The 15,165-nt window shown below is 33.2% G+C and overlaps 1 protein-coding gene across 1 annotated transcript in view; it reads left to right on the forward strand.

Moving 5' to 3' along the window:
• LOC108760844 (photoreceptor-specific nuclear receptor) overlaps window positions 1-15,165 on the forward strand; it is a 36,136-nt gene continuing 20,971 nt past the window's right edge. The window contains 3 exon segments of the mRNA XM_018507087.1: window positions 1-40; window positions 454-607; window positions 9,109-9,514. Of these exon segments, the coding sequence (XP_018362589.1) occupies window positions 493-607; window positions 9,109-9,514 (521 nt within the window). The 5' untranslated portion in view covers window positions 1-40; window positions 454-492.

The following is a 15,165-nucleotide window of genomic DNA, read 5'->3' on the forward strand; positions in this document are numbered from 1 at the left end:
GATCAAGTTCTCGTCACTAAGAAGAACGAAAAACTTTTTGGTAGAAATTAAAACTATATTAATAAGATGGCTACATTACTAAAGAAGACTAGAAAGGATTATTGTTTAACTGATATTTACTTTAGAAAAGAATTTTTAGAAAAAAATATTTGAAATCATTCTTTTTTAACGTCAGTATATTAATATCGGTTTAAAAAATTCTTAGGAATAAGATTTTCTAAATTACAAGAATAAATACGTCAAATTTATTGCAATATTTTGTTCGTTAAAGCTTAAATTTAATCTTCATCAAAATGAGTTAAAATCATGGACTAATTTTACAGATATTTCATATTAAAACAAGTTAGTTTCGCTAGGTTGCAAGAAAAACATATTTAAACGGCGTTTATATGTTTTATATTTTATATTGAAATCCTTAAGTCACGGTATAAAGGAGTTGTATAACGATTTTAGCGCGTTTGACGTCTGATAACGAATGCTTGAGGAGGCACTATGAACGGGGCAGCGACAGTCACGGCGACTGAAGATCATCAGCATCAGCAAACACAGAATGAAACAACTTCGGAACATCCACGGAGTCCCGCCAGTCCACTGAGTGCTAGACACGGTGAGATAACACAAAAAGTACATTTAAATGTTGAAGATATAATAACAAGATTACATACGTATGAACATTTTAATAAATTAGTCAAAGTTTTCATATTATGCAGGAAAGTCGAATTAAATCAGGTTTATAACGTTTTAACCTCTAGACGATACATTGATCTATAGTTTCCATGCACACATTTCTGTGCTTTATTTATTTATATTGTCAATAATTAATATACGTATGTACACGAAACGTAATATAAATGAACAGAAAAAAGGCGTATTTTAATTAATTGGATAGTGTCTTTAAAGAAGGATAATGGTTTATTTATTTAATTTTTAACGTTGAGCAATTTATTATAATTTAAAATTTATTTATAGCGTATGTCAAACACGCGTGTTAGCGTACATATTTTCATATGCAATATGTACAGCTCTTACAATTTTAACTATCAATATAGACATAATATTTAAGTATAATAAAAATTTTTGCGAAGATTAACTGAATTTATTATTAATTTATTTAGCTCTTTATTGTAAATTAATAATATTATTATTTTTTGTTGCGTTTCTTTATTTAACCTCGATGATGGATATGGTGAGCTATGACATACGAAGCGTTATCATGCATGTCAAAAGGGTTAAAAAGAAAGCATGTATTTGATAGGCGGAATACGTAGATGTATGCGTTATAATGCATCGTAACGCATCTCAACACTTTTAACACATGGAAACTAAAAATAAAGATAATTATCAATAAATGATAATAAAATAATAATATTGAGAGAGATTTATTAAGACAAGATTTAAAAAATTAAAATAAAAAAGATTTGTCAGTCGGAAAAGAAGCAATGATAAATAAATATGTATATGTACATATTTGTTTCAATTTTTGCTATGAATGATTGAAGATGTTTAGATATATATTTCATAGTCTAATTTTCTTAATGTTGTCGCGACATTTCTTTTACGGCATAATGTAATACGTAATATATTACGTAATGTAATGCGTAAACTTGCTTCAAAGCGCGATTCTTCTCCTTCCGCTTGCGTCGGGTCATCCGAGATTTGATTATTCTAATGGTATAATGGCGTTGCCTACGTGTTACCCTCTTTTTCCATTTATATCTCACCCCACTACTGTAACTCGTATAAAAGTCCATCGCGGGGGTGAATCTGTGTGCATTCTATCCATTGCTTCGCAATCCGTCGTTTCTTAGAGGAATGACTCTCTTTTTGCCCATTTCACTAATCTTTTCACTAATTTTTTCTTCAATAATTATGATATTTTCCAGTTTATTACACTCTAGAAAATGTCGGTGTCAATTTAACATTCTTGTATCTATATAATTCTCACCAACATGGCGTGGATTTAAAACCTCTGGTATTTATATTAACATTATCTCTCTCTCATGGTATGGATTTAACACCATGGGTGTGTAGATTTAACATCCATAGTATTAAATCCACACTATGTTGGTGTAAATTCAACACCATCACTATAAAAATTATATAGACACCGCATGGTGTTAAGTTCACACCGCTATTTTTTACAGTGTACAGATTGTCAATGATCCAAAACGCATATATATGTATATATACGTATATATATAATACATATCTTCTTATTACAATTCTGGTTTTTTACCTCTGACATTAAAAGTCTTATATAATCTGAAGTAAAATCTAGATAAACTTTATTTAAAGTATAATTAATTTTTATCTATTATATATACATGTAATGTGTGTATTGTGCTTCTGTTGTTTTATATAATTAGCACATCGGATGCATTCAGTAGAACGCAACAGCTTACAATCATTTTATGATTGTCTGCTGAACAGTCCTAAAAGCACTCGACATCTCAACATGTTTACTCAGCAATTGCCATGATTTCCAGCAAATTGAAACTCAGCATACATTTACGCCGAATCTCAATCAAAACGCATTGACCAAAATGGCTGTCTCCAATGTATCATTCTTGGAAGTACAATATACATATGTGACAATGTAATTAACAATGTGATACAGACATTTTTGATGCACATGAAAAGTTCCTACCGTCCATCACTGTCAATGGAAGATTAAAAATGTGTGTAAATAATAGCTTAAATATATTTTATGTATAAGTAAAAAATATTTTCTCCATATCATAAAAATTAGATTCTTTTATATACTCACACATGCAATAGCTAATATCATAAGGACATTTAATAGATCACTTAATGTTCCAACTTATCAGTTGTGCAACAGTTGCGTTCTGCTAAACGCATCCATTATGTTTCTCTGTATAGCTGTAGTATTAACTTGTATTTATTTATTATTAAATACTCGGTAAATAGCAGTATTAATATTACATTTGTCAACGTTAAATATTATCATTTCGGTAACACTACTTTGTTATCTTTGATAACAAATGAAAGATTTGTTCTTTCTTTCTGGCTTTTGAAAAATGAATACACATACACTTTTGCAACGTAGCTGTTTTTTTTATTTTTTAATAAGAGTAATTATGTAATAACATTTATAAGTAACATGTTTCTTTTAGTAAAAATAGTAAAAGTGTAAGAAATGCTTATTACTGTTGCATTCGCGATGTATTATTGAAATTAGCAAAAATGTATCGAAAACGAGGAACAAATTTTTTTTATCTTTCTAACTAGTGCAATCCCTGGCCCCATTCACAATGACTCCCTCTAGCTTTTCCCGATGATCCTATAATACGAGGGCGCAGGTGGCGCCTTGCCATCCACCAGCATTGATATGCTAATGAAATTTGATGCCCCTGCTTTCGCGTGCGTTACTCTCGGCGCGGGTGGCTTATAGTGGGTGTGTATTTTATATTGGGCCATCATTTTTCTCCTTTCAGTTAACCCCGCACGATCGACAGATTGCACTGGAACGAGATTTGATTAGCTTAATGCCATAATTTGCAATCGCGTGTATGTGTATGTATGCGCGTTCTTAGATATATGTATGTATTTTTTAAATATATACACATACTATATATATGAAACTAATTTGAAAATAAAATATAACGATTTTACAATTGTTTATAATATCCTAGTTATGTAATCCGCAACCTAAATAATAATCGATGATCGATTGTCACCGATTTATGAATAAAAAGATAGTCATCATAAATCGATCGTATCTCAACATCTTATTTACCAAAAAAGGATCTTATCATCGAACAAATCCTTTATCCAAAGATTGAATCAGCACTTTAGAATATATTCTAGTAATCGACAGGATTAGAGGGGGTATGTTAACGAGTTCGAAAAGCTCGTACGCTTATACAAAGTCACGTGAGTTAAATTACAATAAGATTAACATCGACCGCCTGACGTGATTTGATAATGATCAGAAACGTTTCAACAGTCAGATTGTTTGAGTAGCAAACGTGTTCGAAAATACTGATAAGATTTGGATTTTCGAAATGTTGAAAAGAAGAGAAATTTTGGCAAAGGTAGAATATCTCTTTTTCTGACCGCAAAGTTACTGTACTTGATAGCTTCACAGGCACCCTACGGAAATCTTTGTTCCTCCTTTGCGTCCCCGAAGGCTTACCGATGGATTGCGGAGGCAAACAATATTTACATCGGGAAATGAGTTTGGAAAAAGCTCAGGAAGTAAGAGCGCTCGAATATAAATATTTATATCAAATGAATGAAGGGACCGGGACGATTCCTCTGTAACACGCGACGTAGGGCAACACGCGTTATCAACCTGCAGAATTACTTCAATCAAAATTTTGGGAACCTATCACAACTTTTCCTCCGTAAATATACATATTTCTATAATATAAACGAATATTAATCGGGAATATTTATGTAACTGCATCAAACACATTTTTCAAACATTTTCACTTAGCATAAATATACTTAGATAGTTATATCACAATTAAACATCATTTTCTAACAGAGCGATTACATTTTGCTTTATTTTTATTCGTGTCTAATAGCAAGTTTGTTTCAATTAAAGCTACTTTTGACAAAACGCAATTACAATCCTTGAAAATTTATAACGAAGAATACGACGAGATAGTTGAATTGATGACCATATGATAAGGAAAATTAAATGATCCAGTATTATACCTCCTCGGTGACAGAACCCTTACGGAAAGAGACACTGAAAATTTCGAAAAAACACTGAAAATTAAGTGTTAACACTCAACTTTGAGTGTTAACACCTAATTTTCAGGTGTTAATACTCAAAGTTGAGTGTTAACACTTAATTTTCAGTATTTTTCGAAATTTTCAGTGTCTCTTTCCATAAGAAAAGCCACACTTAGCAAATACTCAGTTTAAACTCACATCGATTCTTAGACACGTATCGTTTCAAGATGAAACTCGTCACGAAATCGGTCTTAAGTGCTTAGTCTTAATCATTCCTACTTAAGCAGATTATCGACATCAGATGGGGTAATGTTACCTCTTAATGAAGACACAAAACTAATCTTTAATGCGGAAAACCATGTATGTGAGAAGCGGGTTCGCTTCTCGAGTCGAAGTCGGATCCGCGGATTGTGAGACTATGAACCAAGCGCGGAGCCAGCCGACGCCTCGATTTTATTAGTCACGCCGCCGCCGGTGTCTTCAATAAGGCACGAGATTCACCGGAATCGTATTTGTCAACCGTCCGCAAACTCGATCGAAAACTTGTTTCGACCTTGTTAATTTCGCGAGGTCAAATAAAATTCGTTTAAGATTTATCACATGGATTGACAGGATGATGCCAAGGTAACGTCTGCGAATTTCATTGCGCTTTAGTTACTTAAATATGATTTTTATAAATCACCGTTATAATTAAGTTACGCATTTATGTTAACAACAGTTAATAATTTTCAATATTTTTTACTGTTATTAATTTGAATTTTCTTTAATTAAAATTAAATATTTAAATGATCTTAAAGATACATATGATGTTTAACTGCTGTTACACAACACAAGATGTCTTGTATCTCGACGGAAAAGGGAAGAATCCGTTAGAATCTCCTTTGTCGAAGGTTATGAGAAAACTTTTAATTTGGATATTTATAATTTACAGATTCCTTCAGCTAGAAGATTCTTCTAGCATTAAGAGGATTGCAATCATAAATCTAGTTTACCCAGTATTTCGTAGTTACATGATATTCTTCTATCTTTTAGAGTACCATTTTAAGATCGTACATCAGGAAAATTTTTTAATATTAAGAGGATATCGCAAAAGAACAAAAAATTTTTTTTTAATACAGAAGACTCCAACTCAACAATTTTCATACGTCTTCTTAATGTTTCTTTCTTACGAATAGCGCGTCCATCTCGTGGCGAGGCCACGTACTAACTCTTAGCGTATCCTTTTATTTCAAAAGATTGTTCAAGTTATTATAGTGGAAGTTTCTATAAAGGAATTTACTCTTGGTCATAACTCCACTTTTTTATTAGATGAATACGTATTATAGATACACACACACAAACATATGCTTCGTATAAGATTTTTCGCTTAGAAGAAATGTTAAGAGGATTTCGTCGCTTGTCAGTAGAACTTTTTTTTTTTTTAAGTAGACGTTAGATGGTATGCACAATTATTTGATGTGCGATCGAGTATTTGCCGACCCTTGTTCTTCGAAATCAATCAAGAATGTGGCGGGGATTTTACGATCTGCCCTGGCTAGGGTTGGTCGCCCGAAACTGCGAAAGGGATTTCTGGGATTAAGCCGAAAGTAACGGTCGACTGCTCGAAATGAAAACGCCGAACTGATTGTGGAAAAATGATATTTTGATCATAAATCTCGAGCCTTTCATCATATTGCCAAGAAGCGGTTTTGCGATCGAAAAAGATAATGAATTGCCACAGTCAGATATACCTATAACTGCAATTGAGGAAATGATCCGATTTTATTTTTTCCCGCTTAGTCGCGATATATATGTATAACGAATATACAAAGAATTATATTGATTTTCGTTCAAAATAAAGTAATTATTTAATATGTAATAAATGAAACTAATTTTTATATTATGAACAAAATTCTAAAAAATTATAATGTTAAAAACTGTTAAAAACTGTTGCCTTTTTGTCTCATTGAAAATGTAATGAATTAAATTAATAGAAATATGTAAATGCCATAAGTAATTCAGCTAAATTGGAGCTCGTTATAATTAAAACTGTAATTAAAGTTATAATCACAGGTAAGCGCGAGGTAATTTAACAATCGAACGATATTTTCAATTAAATTGCGCAAGGATCAAACTAATATTATTAACAATTCCAATTTTATTTTATATTTGTAATTTGCGTGCAAATATCTCCACAAATACGTTTAATAAAAGTACGAAATTATTCGATGTTTCGATCTAAAATGAGGAAATATGAAGTGAGTGTTGAATTACAATAATTCTCTTTTACTACTTTTGGCGATAACATGTTCCCCGAGAAAATTCGCTTTTAACAAACAAAAGTTCTTTTTTAAAAAATTTCGACGCGGCGACGTCTATATGGAAACAATATACATTAACTTATAATTCTCTACTCGTATTGAATCCTTTTATTATTGATACAGATCGTTTACAGTTATAATTTGTATAATTAACATGTTCTTTGTGAGTTCAATATCCTTTTGATACTAAACTTGTTAATTTAGACAGATTGTAATTTATAAGTAATAAGAAATTAATGTACTGTCACGTATCCGTAAAAACAAATTCATATTGTATATATTTAACAAAAAAAAGTAATATTTTTTCTAATTTGCATGTCTTCGATCAGTAAAAAATGAAAAAGATCTATCCATATATTTTTTTTAAGTATTGAAAATATCGACTATCCTAATTTAGACACGCATTTTGAACTTTAAATACCTTTAAGAAGAAAATTTATATTGTTTGTTCATGTAAGCTACTAGTCTGTGAACTACAATTTCGCAAGATTATAAAGCTTTTATATCAAGCAAATGCTACGACATTGATCTACGTCATAATGGAGTAAGAAATGATAAAGATCTCAATTTAAACAATTTTTTTCGTTCTCGGCATAAACACTCAACTTCACAGACACGTAATGTGTATACTTTAATCCTGGAAAAGGATTTCAAATCCGTAAAAAAGGAAAAAAATAAATAATTATATAAAAATTATTGTGTTTAATCGATAATACAGACGATTTTAGGATTCCCTTAACACTAATCGATGGGTAACACATACAATCATCACGATTGCCAACGAGAGAACTAAATACAGTTTGTCTTAGAAGAGAAAGAGAGAGAAAACGTCCTGATACTTTAAACTACTGTTGGCACTTCTGCGAGTTGATCGTCGATTAATTTAACCAGAAGTTGATGAAAGAGCCCTTAAATGCAACGGCACATCAGTGCAACAATATACATAAAGTCGATTGATAAACTACTAAAAAATATACAGACATTATAATTTTGGCCTCTATATTTTCATAAAATAAATAGGATCTTTTTATGTTGCTTTTACAAATCTTAAAAGTAGTATATACATTTCTCTTCTTGTATTTTAATATACGTTTAAAATAAGCCCGGGAAAAAATGGTCCATATATGATTGTACATGATTGTACATGGACACATAAATCATGCACCAAATAATGTATAATTTTGAATGCTAATATATTATCATAAATGGTTAAGTATATATTCGTGCATGGTCATATACATTCACGTACAGATTTGTATGGAATCATACAAGAACGTATGAGTTATTATACGACCATCCATGATCATATATGTATAATTCCATACAGTAGTATATCGAACTCTTTGCACAATACATGATCGTACATTGTTATATACATTCATACATAAATTTTGTATCATCTGACTATTCATACTAATAAAGCCATTTTGCAACTGTTGCAAGTTCTCTTTGTTGAAATAGGACTATTATTAATATTGACATTCTAATGTTAAATTTTATGTTACAAGGTGTCCGTCGGCATGTGTTCTTTTTATCCAATTGTAATAAAAATGTTATTTACAGAGATTCCTAGTGAGAAATAATAATGGAATCGACGAATTCGATATCGATTTTATTGTCATTTCTCACTGGGTTATTTTTTATAATGATTTTTTAATATTTGGTACTGTTCTGGGGAGATCGGCAAACAAATGCGTGAAATTTGTTTTCACCAAGTATAAGGGCGACCCTAAATTGATCATGTATGACTATGGAATATTAGGTCTGGTGGAAAAGTTTTACTGAAATTTCGCTAAAAATGATACAATTTCAGCGAAATTGCTGAAAATTTCACTGAAATTTTCAGCTAACATACTGAAAAATCCCTGAAATTTGTATGAACTACTGAAATTTTGCTGAAAATGAATTTTTCAATTCATTTCATAAAAACCGATGAAATTCAACTGAAATTTTTCTAAAATGCTAAAATTTTGCTGAAATTTCGCTAAAAAGTGTTCCAAAATATGAAATAGTTTCAGCGAAATTTTTCCACCAATATTTCTTTTTCTCTTTCTTATCACATCCTAATTATTGCAAAAATTATGTAAATAAATTCGCATTCCAGACTCCGGCGAGAGCAGCGTCATTTCCCCGGGTTTGCCGGAACGTTACAGTCCATTAGGAGCAACGGGGTCTACGTCAAGCCACGATCCTTATGCTTCCCGATCGGTTCAAGAATGTCCGGTACCCCTCTGCAGAGGAATGCCGACGGACTTTCCTCTAGCCCGGTCACCGTACCTAACTGCACTTGGGAACGGTCATCCGCATTTGCTGGGTCAGGTACAGCATCAGCAGCAGCAACAGCAACAGCAGCCACAGCAACCACAGCATGGCAGCAAACCACCACGTAGTCTCGGCCTTATATGCGTGGTCTGCGGCGACACTAGTTCCGGCAAACATTATGGAATACTCGCCTGCAACGGCTGCAGTGGTTTTTTCAAGAGGAGTGTTAGACGAAAGCTAATATATAGGTGAGTCGAAGTTTCAATGATCGGAATGTATTATTTATACTCATAGAAATTGAACAAATAGGAATGAATTATTGGAGATTTCTTAGAGAAAAAGGTGGTAGTATTATGGCCAGTGTAGATGTCATGGATCCTCATATCTCCGCTATTATAGGCAGCAAATTCTAGTGATTACTTATGAAATTATTTGTTCATTAAGTCGTAGTTATACCATGACGTTAATATATCAATACACAATAATCAGTATTTATTACAAAGCATTTTTATTTTCAAACGTTTTGAAACGTTTTTAAGGTACACTTTAGCATTTATATGATTACACATGCTTCCTCATTCTCAATGTGGTCTCCTAAGCGTATACTGATTGCTGCTCCTTTTTCGAGGTTTTCGTATCAAAATAATTATTCCAGTAGAATTTTAGTGAGTATAATTTTAATCAAACAAATTGGGCATAAATGCGATTTATATTTTCTACGATACGAGAGATTATATGATATACAAGAGCATTGAAAAGATAACAATATTCGTTATGATCAAATATCCTTCGCGCACAATAGTTCATCGACGCACTCGTTAACAGTCTGGCAACTCAATCCGTGATGGGAAAAGAATTGTATACCGCGGATATCATCGGTTTCGGCTTTCGAGGACCGTCGGGCACGACGCCACTTTACATTTCAGTCACGAAGCCGAGCCTGTTCATTTTTCAAAAAGCACGCACGCACGGAGGGTTAATAGCTAGCATATCGAGTGCTGCATGCGCCTGCGTATTCCTAACGTGGAGTGGGACAAGCGAGAGACCGAAGCGGCCGATTCCGACTCGCGTATGAGAAGGATCCGATGGAGATGGATGGTCGTTCCCAAGGGACAGTAATAGTTCCTCGTACGAGCGCCACCGGCTTTACCACCGGTTCAGATATCCGGATATAACTCGTCGCCGATGCGGCAACGGCGGCCGTATAGTGGCGGTTCTTCGGTTAGCTCTCGATGGGCCCCCGGCGGATTCGACATTACACCATTCTGCATTGTGGCCCGGCATTATAGGATGAGTTTACTCAACTTTGCCCACATGGCTCAATGTTTAACTCGATATTAACCCCGGATGATTCGCGCTACCGATAATTTCTTTTTAATTTCGACATTATATATGACTCTTTTCTCCCTCCCTTCCTTTTTCTCTTCTTCTCTCTCCCTCTGCTCCTCCTCCTTTCTCACCCCCTCCTTCTCTTACACTTCTTCTCCTCTTTTTCCTACTCTTCCTCTCCACCATCTATTTCCCAGCAAATTAACATTACTTGCCAGTTTGACATTAAAGTATAGTGACAAAAATGTCTACTTACTTGCTAAATTATAATGTGCACATTTGACTAACGAATATATTAAGGGAATGAAACACATTATAAAATAATGAAAGAAATAATATTTAATGAAAAACAAATATATTAACTTCAGCTATCAAAGTTTTCATTTTTGAACACAAAGCAGAGACAAGGAAGATGCAGCCTTTGTTGTTGGAGTAGCAACATTTGCGTGCGAGAGTTCAAGTACAAGTCCCGCGGGAATCTGTGCGAACATTTCGTTCTTGTCCACGCACGATGCACTTAATTGCATCTAACCGATCCATGAGGATTTGCGCTAATCCGACGATTGTGACGGCGCGCCATCACGGCGAATCGCGTCGGGACGCATCTGTCGTATTTCGGTCCCCTCTCTGCGGATAATTGGTTATCTGTGCGGAGGCTCTTCAGTCTTTACTGTGTTATAACTGCCCGACGAGAGCGAAACGGCATCCTCTTGTCTTTCTATTTTCACAGACGACAAAATTAAACGTCGCACAGTAGTTTAAAATTTGAAAAAGCTGGCCAAAAATCAAATTTTCAAAGTTTGATTTCAATTTTCCAATTACATGATATATTAACCCGCATCTATTACGTCATATATAATAATTGTTTGTTTATTAAACAAATAATTTAAAAGTACTAGCACAAAGTTTAACAATTTAATACGCGTTTTGTGAGTACAGTATTGTGTTTGCTGGTACAGCATTAATAAAATACAGATTTTTAATTTATTTACATAATGCACTAATAACATTCTAATTTAATCCATGGATTGCACTTGGGTGCGAATTTTCACAAAAAAAAAAAATTCGAATTTGATATGTATTTGAAAAAATTGGTTTTTCTTAACACAGTTTTGAATCAAATAACGTTTCATTTTTTGAAAATTCAATATTACCAAGTGATTGGCTCAATTTAAGAATACCGCAGTAGATGTCAGTATAGACACAGACGAGTATAGAGATTTCACCTTTGCAATACTCGGTACCGTGCCGTTTAGCGGTATCCGTCAAAGCGTTTGCGCAGCCGGCCGCACCTGACGGCGCAAACTTCATGCCCTGTGGTTGGACATTTTTAAAGGCTCACCGTTTAAAAACTAGTGATATACATTTTGCTATTGATATTTTCGACTTCAAATTAAAAGTTAAGACCGTAGCGTTCATTATTTATTTAATTATTATTAAAAAGTTGTTCACAAAAGAAATTTTATGGAATTAACGTAATCTCTTAACGTAAATGTAATAACAATGAAAATAAAGAATTCTGTAGCATGCAATTATTTTGAGATTATTTAATAGCAATTCGTTGAAATTTATATAATAAATGAATACAGTTCAATCATACGTACTTAACATTCAATAAAATGGATTTGCTTTCCTTATGGTATCATTAATGTAAAAGGATAATATTGCACTTAATACGCTGTTTATTTGACAATTATAATACACGTAGCTGTCATGGTGAATAATCACACGTGAATAATCTGAATATTCGCGTCATCTCGCGTATTCGCTCATACTTGTAATTTCTCATGAATTCTCAGAGTATTTAAAGTACTATCAGTAAGTACAAATCATAAGTACAAAGTGCAGTCACTGTGCCAGGCATTTTGTTATCTGTAAGTGGTAGCAAAATTAATATACCTCATGTATACATTAATAAAGTCGTAACACTGGTGCAGCTGTTGTAGCAATTGGTACTTGTGCAGCTTTAATTTACTTTTTATACTCTATAATTTGACATGCTATTCTCTCTGTACGCGATGGGTCCAAATCTATGTATGTAAAATAAGTAAAATTCCTTTTGAATATCGTGAACGAAGCATAATTTAAATGATATATTTGCTCGACTCTTTTCTGAGAAAGCTAATAAAAAATTACTCCTCATTCGTGGCTACTTTTATTGATTATTGTTATATATTATGAGCAAGATAATTATGTTTTTAGAATATAAATACTAATAAAAAATATTTCAGAAACGCATTTTGTGCGTCATTTTGATCTTGTTGAAGAGTTCAGTGAATTACAAACAAAATAATGATGTGTCCCTTTAAAATGGGACAGAATTAAACAATACGTACCCTCTTTTTACGCAAACACAAAAAGTAAAAAAAATGTGGCCTAAAATGGAAGGATCCAAGAAAACAAGATATATTATGAGAAAACTTTTAAATTTTTGTCTCACGTCACTTACTTAGTTTCCGGTACTTTCCAGTTTTAATTTAAAACGCTAGCGAAAAATTCATACGGATCAAAGCTATCAAATGTTTTTTGCTTGTTTAAAACATGTATTTTTGTTTAAAACTTTTCCCTTTTGTTTGTTAGAAAACACAAAACAGAATATTATAATTCGAGATTAGATTTATGAGAATAAATCAAATTAAGGGAAAACGAAATTCTATTTTCAGTCACAGAGCGAATCTTAATGCTTATAAATATTTATATACATATCCAATTCTATAAATCGTGCGTCGAAATCTTTTACAATCTTGAAGCGCAATCAAGGACAAAAGAGTAATAACATCACACATTAAATTGACAAGCCATATTTAATAATTTTTAATGCTAATTTACATCTAACGAGGATATTAATAATTTGATATTAATAAGACTCTAAGGCACTGCATTTACTTGCACATTTCGGCCGATTTTTAGTTCCTACCTCTTACTTCATCAACCCGCGCATAGCCTAAATGCCTATCGGCGTGGGTTGAAATAAGGAGCAGGAACCAAGTTAAAAATCAGCCGAAATGTACAAGTAAATCCCAGCTCCACTGTTCTAAAGCCTAATTGTATCAACGTTACTTTGACTTAAGGCTTAAAACTCTTTTTTTCGGCTTTAAAATGAGACAGAGTTTTATGTCTCGCTTAAAGTCAAAAAGACGATGGTGCAATCAGGTCTTAAAGCTATGAATAATTTTTTAGAAAAGTATTACCTTAGTCGGGATTCAAACCCGGATCTACCATTCAGGCGTCTTCTCAATTTGATCATTCGAGGCTTCGGTAATATTCTTCGCAATAACTTATCGCAAAGAATATTATCGAAGCCTCGGTGATCGAATTGGGAGGATGCCTGCACGGAATACAGGAAATCCGGTTGGAGTCACGACTGAGGTAATATTTTACGTAATAAAATTATTCGCAGTTTTTAAGAGTCTTATTAACATCAAATTATTAGTATTTTTAAAGATTGTAATGCTCATTAATATCAAGAATTATTAAATTGCTTATCAATTTAATATGTATTACTACTCTAGTTCTATTTATGATTGCGTTTCAAGACTAAAAAAAATTTCGGCGCGCTATTTGCAGAACTGAATATGTATATAAATTCATACCGATATATTTAAGCACTAAGATTTGCTTTGATCAAAAATAGGATTTCTCTTTCTTAATTTGACAAAAACATTGTTTAAAATATTAAAAAACCAGTTTTTTACCTACTATAAATTTAATATATATTTAATTTACATGGAAGATCAACTTCAAACGCATTCAAGGTTCGTATCTTTTGTATTTTATGATTTGTTTTAACAATAGCATATAAAGACATATTATTTTTTAAGCATCGGCTTAACCGCACTTATTATGCTTGTCCTTTCCGCAAAGTATATACTCGTCGCGTATGAGAGAATTAATGAGGCTTTCTGCCAGCGCAGTTATCGCTAAATCACTGTTAGCACGATTTTAACAAACGTCAGTCACAAGAAATCGAACGCTATCTTGTCCTGAGGCGGTGTAACACGAAGGGTCCGCCAATAGAACCGGTCTCTTGGCGTGGTGCCGTCACGTCAGCGGGGGGTTCACCGTGCAAATTGATTTGCGTTCACACCCCAGTGGATCCGCAGGGCACGAGACTAGTACCCTCCTGCGAGGACCCCTCTCCTGTATTCATCCTTCAGAAGCACATCATACATTTATTTACGCATCTCTCTGTTCTACAAGCAGCTGGCATTGTTCGCCTCATTGAATTACCGGAAGCATGTGCTACTGGTTATCACGCCCGTCGATCGTCCTTCTTCATGTTGTCGGATACACGTAATAGATGCACTGGATGTGCATTGTTTATTGTTAATATCAGCAAAGCGACAGGCTCATTGTAACCCTTTAACTAATAAGCCTCCATTAAACCATCTTTCTGATGTAATATGCTGTTATGAATACTAAGAGGGGATAAACGACGATTAAACTATACAGGATGTCCTCGTATAAGTGGTCATTCCTCTTTATCTTGTAACAGAGATAGATCTAATAAATATGTTCTCAAATTAAACGGCTTTAACTAAACTTTATTGTAAATATATATATATATATA

The sequence above is a fragment of the Trachymyrmex cornetzi genome, unplaced genomic scaffold (assembly GCF_001594075.2).
Source record: "Trachymyrmex cornetzi isolate Tcor2-1 unplaced genomic scaffold, Tcor1.1 scaffold23, whole genome shotgun sequence".
In the NCBI taxonomy this organism is placed as follows: Eukaryota; Metazoa; Arthropoda; class Insecta; order Hymenoptera; family Formicidae; genus Trachymyrmex; species Trachymyrmex cornetzi.